General features: G+C 42.6%; 1 protein-coding gene across 6 annotated transcripts in view; it reads right to left on the reverse strand.

The window, feature by feature from the left end:
- The window catches only part of GRAMD4 (GRAM domain containing 4), a 74,360-nt gene that overhangs the window by 35,716 nt on the left and 24,082 nt on the right, over window positions 1–14,562 (reverse strand). For all 6 annotated transcript variants that reach the window (XM_052681141.1, XM_052681138.1, XM_052681140.1 and 3 more), the window contains exons 2-3: window positions 11,150–11,360; window positions 2,621–2,741 (exon numbers count right to left, since the gene is read on the reverse strand). In XM_052681141.1, the coding sequence (XP_052537101.1) occupies window positions 2,621–2,741; window positions 11,150–11,360 (332 nt within the window). The remainder of the gene's footprint in view (window positions 1–2,620; window positions 2,742–11,149; window positions 11,361–14,562) is intronic.

Below are 14,562 nucleotides of genomic sequence, written 5' to 3' on the forward strand. Positions count from 1 at the left end.
ATACTGCAGGCTGGTACCCAAAATGCTGTGGTCATCATTCCTATAATGAGGCTCAGAAGGACCCATTAGATTATGCAGATTAAGAACATTCCTGTACGGACAGGAAAAGCAACTTTAGCCCTTTTGGCTGGAAGAGTTCAGATGATCCCTCCCTTGCTTAAGATGTCATTATCTAAGATCCTTTCCTCCTGGTGAGTGACAGAAGGACTCCTGTCAGTCTGAAGCTTAATATCCTCACATTTTCAGTCACGTTTTATTTGCATGTATAGCTATGGAACATGCTAAGTAATGCCTCTCCATCTTCACCTTCCTGGATTTTTAGATTCTCTCTTTAGAAAGGAAGGAAGGGATTCATTTGGCACCACAGATGAAGATATTCTCCCTTTAGACAACTACATTATTTTGTGAGCGTGTTGGGTAAATATTTGCTCTAGATTTCCTTTCCAGCTTTTAGAGGCTATGGTCATGTGTAGATGTGTTTTACTGAAAATATTACTGAGCCAAACTGCACTTTTTACTCGTGCCCACTAACTGTAACTGTTACTGTGCCCACTAACTTGACTGACTGTAATTTAGGAAAGATCAGCAGTCTGCTACTCACTGAGCTATACATTAACAGCCATAAAGTGACCTGCAGCTTTATATACACATACCGTACAGTGTGGTGTACACCTAACATTTTAAGAGACCTTAAGGGAACACATAATTTAAAAAAACAAAACAAACAAAACAAACAAACAAACAAAAAAAATCCAACAAATAAAAGCATGCAGATACAGTTAATAGCCTTAAAAATCATCTATTGAAGCAGTAAGATTTAAAAAACAACAACAGAAAACACTAAAAACCAGGCTTTCTTCCAAAAGCAAATAAAGCAAACAAACTGCACATTTCAAGAATGTTTCTCTGCTCGTTGTCAGTTCACTTCTGGGAAGAAAAAAAGATATACATATCACACAGCATTTCTAGAACCAAATAAAAAACACAGAAAGAACCCTTCAACTCGTTAACCTCAAAGAAATAAGGAAGAGAATTAATGAATACAACAACCATATTCAAAAAAATTCAGCTCCTACTTCATTCCAACTGGCCAACACATTTCAGACCAAAACTCTGAAGGGGGTAAAAGTGGGAGTGAGGAATGAGATTTTTCTGTGCTTATTCCTTTACCAGTTTATCATTCCTTCTTTTGATTTTCTGTAGAGTTGCAAAAAACTCATCAGGATAAGAATGACTGCAGCTAAAGCAAAGCCAAGGCTTCAGGAAAGATGTCTTGACCCAGCAGGAAGGCTGGAGCGAGCCTGACCTACCTACCAGAACCACCCCTGTTGGCCTGAACTTCCAAACACATTCTCAAAAAATTATGTTCCTTATCTTCCAGCCTTGAGATTTGTGTTCAATATGCAAAAGAAAAGGATTCATTTACAAGTGGTTGATAAGAAGGTTTTCAGACTACAGCATAAGCCTGAAAGTAAAAAAATATTTGCAAAAATGTGTCCCCTACACATTTTTAGCTCCTGTAACTATACACTAAATGCTGCAAATGGATTCACCAGCAGTGGAAGTGTTTGGCAGCCATACAATGTTTTTATAGCAAAATATACGTCCTTGTTCAAGCCAGAAATGAGTTCTGGGAAGGCTTACTTTCTCTCACACACCAAGTTACATTAGGAAATCATGAAAATCTCATCTGGTTCAAAGAACAATCTGGTAACAGTAGCTTAAGCAATACAGTTCCAGGGGTACAAGAAGTATGAGGTAACTTCAGTACTGCACAGATGAGTTAGAATTCAAATAAATTACAACCAGCTTTTGCTTGATAGATCAATCATGATACCTCTTCCAGGCTACCAGTGGAAGTTGGTATCAGCTTACCATACATTTTTGTCCAGTTTCTTTATCATGCCACCCTCTCGCACTCAGGGGAATAAAACATCAAAAAAAAATATTGCCAAAAGATAAACAAGCCACATAAAATTAATTTCAAGTCCTTGAGAACATGCTGAAGGTAAAATACAAGTCTTAAATTACTTTAAGACTTTAATCTAGTTATTGAATAGAATCTGTAAATATGTTATTTTTATCCTTAGAAAACATATGAGGAGCTTTGAGCATCTAAAAACAACCCTCATATTCTTAAGTTCAAAAATTATCCACTAAAATGACCATTTGGGAAAGCAGCTGAGTGAGAACTCTATTTGTTGGAGATCTCTGCTTCTGTAACATTAAAGGAATGCCTGTCTTCCGTTCTGATCTGTTGAAATGAGGGCTGCTCTGTAAATAATTCCTCGTTTTATTATGCTGGCCCACAGTATGAGAGGCAGATGTTGGTGGTATTGCACTAGAGGTTGAACCTTCCAACAATATTCCCTACAACACTAAGCTTCAAATAAACAGCATTTGTCACAGAGCATTGTATGTTGTGACAAATGCATTTAAAAAAAAAAACAAAACTTCAGTGATCCAGCAACCTTGAGAAACGTCAGCCCCTGCATTATCCAGTCGTCAGCATACCGCAGAATTCTGATGCAACCTCTTGCAGTTTTGGAGAACATACATCAAGTCTTTTTCCAGCAGGCCTAAGCCATTCCTTTCCACAGAGTACTAATGTCATACTTACGCAAAAAGTGTTTTTCCAGTAAGGCTATTTCCAGGTGACCTTTGATTTCATTCAGTCTGTCAGACTCCGTTCTGTTAAAATCCTGGACTCCTGAAGCCATGATGATGGTCCCTGGACCAGCCTGTAAGAAAGCCAGAACACACTGACAGCTCAGAGGCACATTTGGTTTTGGTCATTTAAATATATCAACTTACTTTTAGTGCAGTAAAGACAGCCGTGGGAAAAACACACAAGTATCAACAATTTTGCATGTCTCTTAATCTGCATTTAACAACCAAAAATGGATGAGTGCAAACCAATCCAAAGCATGGTATCTTTCCCACATGAATCTGAATGACGCAGACCTCAAGGAGATACAGCAAACAAATTTTCTTTTTCTGCTCCCTCAGCATCTATGCCATACCATCATTTACCCTTTCTTCTGCTGATTTGAAAAGTGTAGTTATACTATGCACCTCCCACACCCAGTTAAGAAACGATGTGACATACTTTACACACTAAATTGAAAAGCTAGTGAAAGAAATATTCTAAAAATTTACTCTAAAAGAGCATCCTGGAGGTCCAGGCGGAGGGGAGTCAGGAGACTGTCCTGACTGATTTATTGCTGTCACCCCGAGCACGGGAAATACTGCCGGAGATGAGAATTAAAGAGCAATGTGATCAGTTAAGAACAGCAGTGACAATCGCCACCTCCACAAAGAGAGCAGAGAGAGAAAGTGAGCCCACACAGCAGAAGGCAGGCAATGCTGCCCATTTCTCATGAAGTGAGCATTTTCAGAAAGCAGGGAAAGGAGTGTGTGTGAGGGCATCTCTTCAGCAATGGAGGGTGAGGCCCTGCATGCAGTGCCCACTGCTTACAAGAAGGCTGCCAATGAGGTTTACAGGAGGCCAAACTGAACGGCATTACGGGAGCCTGCATTTTGAAAATGATCTTCAGACAAAGAGGGATTTATCATGAACACTTCCCCAATCCCTATTTATCTCTGAAAACGTACAGGAGCTCTACTGCTTTCTGAAGTCAGCTACATATATTTAACTGCAAGAGTTTAATTACATACTTACATCAACTCAGCTAATTTACAGGAGAGTTAATTAAAATACATTTTCTATGTCTTAGGAAAGGATGTACAAAGATCACAGGCTGCAAAGTACTTTTACTGGTGGGAATGATTTGCTCTTTTAAATAAAGCAGTGTGGGAATACCTATTAAACATCTGTTTTCTTGCTCAAGCTGAACACAGTTTGAACCTCAGAACTGTCAATGAAGTAAAATGAAGAAGCGGTGGACACTTACTGCAGGACATCTACCTGGCACCAGCCTCCCACCTGGATTTGTTTCATATAGTGCCAAGCAGGGATGCTATTTCCTGTTCCAAAAGTGCCACAGTGACACCCACAATCCTGCAAGCTGTCGGCCCTGATAAGAGAAGCTGTCAGCACAGCGCTGCTCCCAGCTGGAGCATGAGCATCCCAGCAGCATGGCACAGCAGACAGACAGAACCCACAGCCATACTGGTATGGGGAGATGCAGCACAGCATCCTGCTGTCCAGGTACCACATCTCCCATCCAGCCACTGAGGTGCAGCACTACAGGCCACCTGACACTGCTCCAGCCTGGTGAGAAGAGCGGTTTATTTCCAGATGAGCACAGGACGGTGATTAACCTTGGTGTTGATTTCTTATCTTTAAACCTGGATCATATGCATTCAGTGCTGTAGGACTTAATGTTACTGCTTGCTAGACACAGCCCCGCTGAGGAAGGTGTGGCAGACGTCAGGCAGGAGCACCTTGCAATACGCTATAGGCAGGCAGAAGGAAGCATTATAAAAATGCAGACTGCTACCCAGTCATGAAAGCACAGATTTTATATTGCAACTGAGTTTTTATCACTCTGTGACTCATATAGGAGGGAGCTTAACGTGCTTGGCAGAAGTACACCTTGCACAAGAGGACAGCTTCTGGCCCCAGCATGTAGGATTAGATATGGAACTGGCTAAAGACACTGCTGAGAAAATACACAGCTTAAAAAAACAAACAAACAAACAAACAAACAAAAAAAAAACACTAAAACCCCCCCACAACATAAAGGCCAGAAAGTAAGGTGCTATACTCATCAGGAATGCTCACAAGCTATGCACATCAGGCCATGTGATAGCATGTGCTGTGACACTTCAGCCGTACTGCTAGGGGCACACTGCTCCTGCCACACTGCTCCCCAGTCCCCAGCCCCACGCAGAGCAGATGGGATAGAAGATGACAGGTGAGGGAAGAGTGGAGGGAGAAAGGGGCTTGTACTTGTCTGAGATATTCAAGTTTCCACCCAAGTAATGGAATAAAAATCAGCAGGTACACATAGAATCACAGAATGGCATGGATTGAAAAGGACCTTAAAGATCATCTAGTTTCAACCCCCCTGCTGGGGGCCATTAAACTAACCCCAAACAACCTAAGCCAGAGAGAAGAAAACAAATAAAAAGATAAATTAAAATATAAGGCTGCTTGCTAAGAACACCAGGAGCAACATCATGCAAGTACTGTATGATGTACAATAATAATGAAATGGTTTAACCTGAGTAGTAAGATGAGATGCACAGCAACACAAATTTGGTGAAAAACAGAGCACCCACTCCAAACTTAGTGACATCGTAAAGTATTGCTGAACACAACTGAGAAGGGCCAAAAAAGTGAGCACATACAGGAAAGAGAGACATTTAAGCAGATGGCATTTCTGTCAGAGAAGATTTTTCTCCACACTAACACACCTTGCTCTGTCAAGAGGTGTTATGGGCCAAAAAGATAAGAAATGAGCCTGTTACATTCACTGGAAGTCAGCTGCCTGTCTCAGGAATGCATAACTGACTCCACTCACAGGTTAATAAAAAATGTTCCTGTTGTAATTCCTGTGTTAAATGGGTAATAGCATTTCTTTCTTCAGCTGCTGTAGGACAGCTCAGGGACTGGGATTGGATTAACACAACTCTACTGTACAGATGCCCTTTCTTGCTTCTGCATGACTCAGTAAAAGCCTTAAAGGCTTCCACAGATTTCTGCTTTTCCATAGCTTCTGCCTCTGCAGCTTTGACAATGTTTGACGCAAGGACCCTCTTAAAATGTTGGCAATCACAATTACTTAGCGAAGATGAGTTTGCAGTGCCTAGGAAGCCAGCAAAATGCCACGGAGTTGAGCAGGAAGAGTTTAAGTCAGAGGGGTTAAAGGCACATTGCTGATGACAACAGATAACCTGCCGTCTGAAGTCCTGCTCCACACCACATCCAGCTCCAGGTCTGAAGGCAAATCTCACTGGCCCACTAATGTGCTTTTATAGCCACCTGCAGTTTAGGTTTTTAGCAACAGCACCTCTCAACCTGAGAGCTCTTTACCTTCTACAAACTTGTATCCTGAGAGCCCTGGCATTTGGTTTTGAATGCTGAGCACCCAAACCAGTGAACACCATCACTGTGCAGCCGCAGCAGAGGAACTCTATTGCTCCACAGATACGGATGCATCTCCATCTGCAGTACAGCATATCTCAGCATTACACAGACATGCAACTGTTCAATTCCTTTTATTTATTCACACAACATCACATGGAGATTTTTTTTTCCAGGAGCACCTAAGAAGATGTTGGTCTTGTTTCCAGGTTTGCAATTACCTTATTAGAGGAACAGTTCCCAAATGAAACAACTACTGACGCAGGCAAAGATGAGTGCTATTTTCACTGCAATTTGCCCACCACATTGGTTGCCATACCCGGGGACAACAGCTTAGATATAACATCCTGCCCTTCTACCCCATTCCTCAACAAAAACCCTCACATATTAGGGCTGCCCAGAGTGCACACGACTTCCAGATTACTTCCTTCATATACCCACACGCTATGAATTAGCCTGCTGTTCTCAACTGACACTGCTCAAAGATTCTTTGAAATAAGCAAGGGTTCACCATGGCTGCCACAAGTACCTGCTGCAGGGAAGGGAAAAACACCAGGCAGACGGCTCAAGAACAAAGCATCCGCATCAACTGCTAATCCTCAATAGCTGCTCTGGGAAGCACACCCACAACAGATAGCTCACAAAGCACTGCTATATTTTGAAAGATTTTTTTTGTTGTTATTTTAGTGGCAGCTTATTTTATCTGTAATGTTTGCCTGAGTCTTTATATCTTCAAATCATTGCAAATGAGGCAACAGATACACAAATTTTAAGGTTTTAATTGACATGTTTCAGGAAAAGCCAAACTGTACTGGAACAGCAATTAAATTAATGTTTGCTGCACCATAATAACTCAGATTTAATCCTAGCACACTGGCAGGGAACTTGCATAAGTAGATTAGGCTGCTTTCAGTACAATATGCCAGGTACCAGAGAGCTTCAATTGGAAATTCTCACTGAGTTCAGTGCAGAAGCTCCTGGGGCTGAAACACAAATTTGTTCTTCCTCTCTTCTGCCCAAGGGGACGTGATCCTCTCTCTGCTGTACTTGAATTCACTGTGTGTACTAGGAAACATTTTCTCCCTCTTATAAAAATGGAACACTTTTAACATTAACAGTGCATAAATTCACCTGGATCACAAAACAACGAGACACTATATAGAAGGCAAGACAAGCCAAAACAGGCAAATACAAGGATGGGCCATGATTTCCAGGGTGCAGTCCCAGCCCTGAAGATTTGCGTCATAGCAAATCAGGCTGCAGACATTACATCTATAAAATAGGAAAACGTGATGCCTGAGTCTTCCCTCTGTACTCAGCACTGGTGAGGCCGCACCTCGAGTACTGTGTTCAGTTTTGGGCTCCTCACTACAGGAAAGACATTGAGGCCTGGATGTGTCCAGAGAAGGGCAACGAAACTGGTGAGGGGTCTGGAGCACAAGTCTTATGAGGAGCGGCTGGGGGAGCTGGGATTGTTCAGTCTGGAGAAGAGGAGGCTCAGGGGAGACCTCATTGCACTGTACAACTTCCTGAAGGGAGGCTGTGGTGAGGAGGGGTTTGGCCTCTTCTCCCAGGCAACAAACAGGACCTGGGGAAATGGCCGCAAGTTGTACCAGAGGAGTTTAGGTTGAACATGAGGAAAAACTTTTTCTCTCAGAGAGTGGTCAGGCACTGGAATGGCTGCGCAGGGAGGTGGTGGAGTCGCCGTCCCTGGCAGTGTTCAAGAGGCACCTGGATGAGGAGCTGCGAGATGTGGTTTAGTGCTTGTGGTAGCAGTGGTGATGAGAAGACGGTTGGACTGGATGGTCTTGCAGGACATTTCCAGCCTTGCGATTCTATGATTCTATTCTACGTGATAGCACTGAATGAAAGGGGCTTTAATTAATCAATTAATAAATCTTATGTAAAGTTTCAACACCACAATATGACAAATGCTAATACTTTGACTATAAAGAAGATGGAATGGACCAGGTTACTCATAGTCAACTCAATAATTGTGGTGTTTTGACAAAACAAGCTTGAAATACCATTGCTGCATATGGAGTTGAATGTCCACATTTATTAAAAAAAAAAAAAAAAAAAAAAAAAAAAAAAAAAAAAAAAAAAAAAAAAAAGCCTGATGCTAAAATGGGAAGAAGGAGTAATCTGGGAAGCCATTCAAGAACTGGAAAACGCTTCACTAAGAGCTTATTAAGCAACACAGTGTCTGGGCTATGACATGGTCACAGTGTCCAGGAACCCACAGACACCTAAGAAAGTAGCAGCTATCCCAGAAGTACTGTGTAGTAAGGGCAGTGAAGAGAGAAGTACAACCTAGTCTAGCCATAGGCATCCCAGTTCATTGCAGGGGAGCTGGACTAGGTGGCCTTTAAGAGACTCTTCCAACTCAAATGATTCTATGAAGTAACTACACAAGGAAATGGACAACCTGTAGGTCAAGACTGAACTAATTCAAGGTAAAAGCAATGAGTATTTTGAACAGTACAGAAGATTCTGAACAGAATTCAAATGAATTCAAAGAAAAACAACAAATCTTCAAGTCTAGGGCTTCCCTCGCAGTGCCAACCTGTTCTTATGGAACAGCTGCTTTACCCAAACACAGGTCCAGGTGTTTATTATGGAGCTAAACAGGTAATGCTTACAGTTTAAGATAGAGCATACAAGATTCCTTCATCCGGTCATCTTTCCTCTAGCCACAGGATGTAAATTCTGCACGTGTTACTTCAGTAAGATGTGAAGTTGTGGGACTAACTCCCACAGCTATGTTTGTGGCTTGTAACTGAACATTCACTTAACTTGCTGAAGCTGGATAACAGAGAATACTCTTCTCTGCACACCATTAGACTGAAAAGTTAGAAGTAAAAGCAAAGCAGTGAGGGGCAAAGAAGAAATCTTTAACAAAGAGATGGCTGACAGCAGACTCAAAGACATCCATGTACTGAAGATGCAGTTAAGGGTGCTGAGATTCAAATCTTCCACACTTATGTTCAGGTCTAAGCCAACAATGCTGCTGTTTCCAGCTCAGGAGTTCTCCACTCAGATTTCAAGAGAAACAACAAAGCAACAGAAGTGAAAATACAGCACCAGCTCACCTGTACATGAAAATACACGTGACCTAACTTCCATTTATGCACAAGATTTGCATTCACTTCTGTCTGCTTTGAAGAGCTCCCTCAAGTATTCATCAGGAAGAAATCAACCCAACTTGGTCTTTTCTCAATCCCTCTCCTAGACAGCATAATCATAGTATGATGCCACGGTGCTTACAAAGCCTATGAAAGACAACCACCCCATATAAACAATCTAAGATTTGAGTTTCAGTCATGGAGAACAGTTTGGGCAGAACTCAAGCATCTGATCTCAACAAGAAACAGACATAACTCAGAATCCCTCTGTTCACATGATCTCAGCCACTATTTTAACACTGGTTTAAATACAGAAGAATTACTTTGGTTACTCCTGGCAACTCTGCAGGACTAGGGATTATTTCTTCTCCCTTCACTTTATGGGTGGGCAGCAGTGCTTAGGAGGACAGAAGCCTTCCAGAGCCAAGTAGCAATCCCTCACACTTTCCATGTGAAATTTAGCCCCTATAGTTCAGGTCTCTTTCCTCATCCAAGTTTGCTTTGCCACTATCTGCAACACAGCTGCTGCTCTTAGCCGGTGGTTCTGGCATCACACTGGCTTTGGAAGTCACTAACACTATGAGCAGGGCATAACAAGTTTGATAGCATTCCTGCTTTTCTTTTCTCCCCTTTCTCTCTGTTTCTCTGTGCTCAATTATGTCCCACAGAGTTAGATCAGGGCACTCCACATCATGTAATCAGCCAGCTAGCAAAGTGCTTCTCTTCAAATTGGTTTCTGAAATTGTTCAGCTCTGCACACTGAGGTGTCTGGATGAAAATAAGCCACTACTTACCTAAGATAAATTGAGACAATACCATGTTGGAAGAGGAAAAACACAACAGTTTCAGTACATACAATAGATATGTAGTAACAAAAGACAGATGCCATAGAAGAGTAAGAGCAAAGGAAAGATATTCAAAAGACCTTCCTTGTCTGAGGAGCTTGACGATATGAATACAATAGGTTTTTTTGTGACACAGAAATGCTCTGTTGTTACCACTTGTTTCATTATCATAGGAAACAAAACCTGGCAAAAGAGCTCCATATAAGCAAAGACCATTTGTGCTACTATATGCTTACAAAAAAAAAAAAAAAAAAAAAAGGCACCATTAATAATAGCCACTGAACAGGACACAAGCTGCCAAACCAAAGGAAATGCTTAACCCTACACAGATTGCAATCTTTCAGATGATTCCTCTAAGCAGTGAGCATGCGTGTTTGAAATGTGGTCCAGCTGTTATCTGAAAGCTTGTATCTGGGTCCAAGAACCACACTGTCAGTCCCCAGAGTGGTACAAGTTCTGACTTCAACAGCTGAATTGCCAAAATGTAATTTAGATTGTACCCAGTAGTCCAAGCTCAAGGACCACAGTAATGTAAGAGGTCAAAGGAGGATTCCTTATATTGTTTTAAAAACAATATTTAACAATTCCTGAAGCATTTCTATTTTTATAGAAAGCCATTATATTCAGTTGCTACTGCTTGCAAGTGTCAAAAAGTTGTAGTGGAAGAGTCCTGCATGGGGTTAAGACAGCCATGAAATATGGCAGCATCACTGGATACAACACTCCAGTAAACAATGAGGAATCAGAAATTGTATGCCTACAGTTCTGGGCAGTGGCAGTTATGAGTTTTTCTAGCTGAAAAACAACCAGAAGTTTCTCCTTCGTATTTATTAGTATTTTAACAAAGCAAATAAAACTTGAGAGCATTCAGAAGCACGTCCAAAGTTAACAGACTTGTCAATCTACAACATCTAAAAACAACAGCAGGAAGAGAAAACATTACTATTAAGAAAGTACCTTGAACTTTCCACAGTGTGGAAGCCTACTTAAAGCTTTATTCCCAATCCACAAATCTTCAAGTGCTAAATGCAAAATATAGGGGGCAAGGAATTATTAATTTGGTTGTGTTTGTTTTTTTTTCTACCCAACAATGACATAATTTAACAATACTTGAAGCTAGTACTTACAGGGTCTCTCAGCTCTTCATTGTCTCGGGGTGATGTTCGAGGTATTTTCACTGGGATTTCATCTCCACATTCAGTGTCAGAAGCATTTGGAGACTCTGCTAAATCAAGGAACTCATCTCTCTTGTGACCTCTGAACCTTATTTTGTCCAACTTCTTTAGCATGTTCAGCACTGCACTTTTCTGCTTTACCTTAACATGACGGTTGGAGTCTCTGCAAGAAGCAAGACATGAAGAGTACTTTAGAAAGCTTTCAATAAGCCTAAATACATACATTTTGTTAATTACCTACTTACAGCCATCTTTTCAAGAGCCTTCCTGTCACTAGAAGAAAAAACATTCTGCAGCTTAGCTTTTTCTAAGAGGCATTTCTCCCCACCCCCTGTGTAACAGGTGCACGGTTTGTTTTCCAGTAGTTGATAACTTACCATCTTCCTGCACATCTTCCCCTACTGTTACAACCTCTTTCTCATGGCTATTTCTAAAGACAGCATGGGAACAAACTCACAACCTACCCCCAAAACAAGTTACTTTAAAGAAAAAAGGTTCAGTTGACATTGTTCAGCTTGTTGACATGTCTAATTAAAGACATGAAAATCCATTACACATCACAACCCATCTTTAAATCTGAAAAACTGAAGAGTAGCAAGGCTACCATAACGCTCTCCTACTTTAGAGTAAGAAAAAGGAAGGTAACAGGGATTCACTGAGGAATGCTGACAGGTAGATCGACACTGAAGATCCCACCAAAAATTTATGGATGGTTGAATTTGATAAAGCACTTTTTAAATATACAACCCAAATCCTTAACATTATTGTTATCAACAATCTTGTATACTTCGGGAAGCAATTTTGCTAGATTTCTACAACTCTCTTCTCAATACAAAGGAGAATCACTTCATTAGTGATTTTCACATTGCCTAAAGACAGAGCAAACAGAAGTTTACTCTGAGTGCAACAGTTCAGCCAGCACTTCCGCAAACAGTGCAGATATCATCTCATCGGGAGGGATAGGAGATGCACACATATCACTTCTGGAGATAACAGCTCGTGCAAGAGTACTCGAATTTAGACAAATTTAGTCTTAAAATTGTAATTCTGTGGTTTCTGAATCATAGAATCACCAAGGTTGGAAAAGACTTCTAAGATTATCTAGTCCAACCACCCATCTACCACCAATATTTCCCCACTAAACCATGCCTCAAACACATCCAGGGATGGTGATTCCACCACCTCCCTGGGCAGCCCGCTCCAGCATCTGACCACTCTTTGGGATTAGAAAATTTTCCAAACATCCAACCTCAACCTCCCTGATGCAATTTGAGGCCATTTCCTCTCGCCCTAGTGCTGGTTATGCGAGAACAGAGGCCGACCCCCACTTCCCACAACCTCCTTTCAGGCAGCTGTAGAGAGCGATAAGGTCTCCCACGGGCTTCCTCTTCTCCAGACAGAACCACCACAGCCTCTCCTCATTAGACCTGCACTCCAGACCCCTCACACCTCCAATGCCCTTCTCTGGACATATTCCAAAGCCTTGATGCCTATCTGGTAGTGAGGGGCCCAAAACTGAACAGAGAACTCAAGGTGCGGCCTCACCAGTACTGAGTATAGAGGGTTGATCACTTCCATGCTCCTGCTGGCCAAACTATTTCTGATACAAGCTGGGATGCCATCTTGGCTGTCTGAGCACACTACTGGCACATGTTGACTAATACCCCCAAGTCCATTTCCTCAGTGCAGTTTTCCAGCCACTCTGCCCCAAGCCTGTAGCATTGCCTGGGGTTGTTGTGGCCAAAATGTAGGACCTGACACCAGGTCTTGCTGAACTTCATCCCATTGGCCTCAGCCCAGCAATCCAGCCTGTCCAGATCCCTCTATAGGGTCTCCCTACCTCCAGGTACATCAACACTTCTCCCAGCTTGGTATCATCTGTAAGCTAGCTGACAATGCACTCAATTCCCTCATCCAGATTATCAACAAAGATATTAAGCAGGATGGGCTCCAGCACTGACCCATGGGGAGCATCACTTGCGACTGGTTGCCATCTGGATTTAACCCTGTTCACCACCACTCTCTTGGCCTAGCCCTCCAGCCAGTTCTTTACCCAGAAAAAAATTGTATCTATCCAAGCCATGGGCTACCAGCTTCTCCAGGAGAATATTGTGGGAGACAGTGTCAAAGGCTTTACTAACATCTAAGCAGACTATGTCAATAGTCTTTCCCTCATTCACCAGGCAGGTCACTCAGTTGCATAATGAGATCAAGGTAGTCAAGCAGGACCTGCATTTCATGAACCAATGCTGGCTGGGCCTGATCCCCCAGCTGTCCCACACTTGCCATTTGATCTCACTCAAGATAATCTGCTCCATGGCTTTATCTGGCACTGAGGTCAGGCTGAGCTCAGGGAGCCCCCAGTACAAGAAAGACAGGGAGCTGTTGGAGAGGGTCCAGAGGAAGGCCACAAAGATGATCAGGGGACTGGAGCGCCTCCCCTATGAAGACTGGCTGAGGGAGCTGGGCTTGTTCAGCCTAGAGAGGAGAAGGCTGCGGGGTGACCTCATTGCAGCCTTTCAATACCTAAAGGGAGCCTACAAACAGGAGGGGAATCAACTCTTTGAAAGTGTAGATAACAGCAGGACAAGGGGAAATGCCTTTAAGTTGAGGGAGGGAAGATCTAGGATATCAGGGGAAAGTTCTTTACAGAGAGAGTGGTGAGGTGCTGGAACAGGCTGCCCAGAGAGATTGTGGATGCTCCGACCCTGAGGTGTTCAAGGCCAGACTGGATGGGGCCCTGGGCAGCCTGGTTTAGCATTGAATGGGGAGGTTGGTGGCCCTGCATGTGGCAGGGGGGTTGGAAATTCATGGTCCTTGAGGTCCCTTCCAAACCTGGCCATTCTGTGATTCTGTGAGAGGCCTGTAGTTCTGCAGATCTTCCTTACAACCTTTCTTATAGATGGGAGTCACATTGGTAAGCCTCCAACCCTCTGGAACTCCTCTGGTTGACCAGGACTGTTGATAAATCACTTCCACCAGCTCCTTCAGCACCCTTAGATGGATCCCATCTAGCCCCATGGATTTGTGGCAGTCCAGGTGGAGTGGTAGGTCTCTAACTTGAATCATGGGGGCTTACTCTGACTTCCAGGTCAGAGGCTAGAGTACTCTGAGCACAGTTGGTCTGGCTTTTAAAGACAGACGTACAAAAGGCACTGAGAACCTCAGCCTTATCCTTATCCTCAGCAGTAACTTTCCCACCACATCCAGTTAAGGATGGAGATCCTCATTAGCTCTCCTCTAATTGTTAACATACTTATTAAAAAGCATTTTGTTCTCTTTTACTATGGTGGCCAGGTTGAGTTCAAGCTTGGTTAATGCCTGATTTTTTTCCCTGCACATCCTAACAACTTCTTTGTACTCTC

The sequence above is a fragment of the Tympanuchus pallidicinctus genome, unplaced genomic scaffold (genome assembly GCF_026119805.1).
Source record: "Tympanuchus pallidicinctus isolate F22 unplaced genomic scaffold, pur_lepc_1.0 scaffold19, whole genome shotgun sequence".
Taxonomy (NCBI): Eukaryota; Metazoa; Chordata; class Aves; order Galliformes; family Phasianidae; genus Tympanuchus; species Tympanuchus pallidicinctus.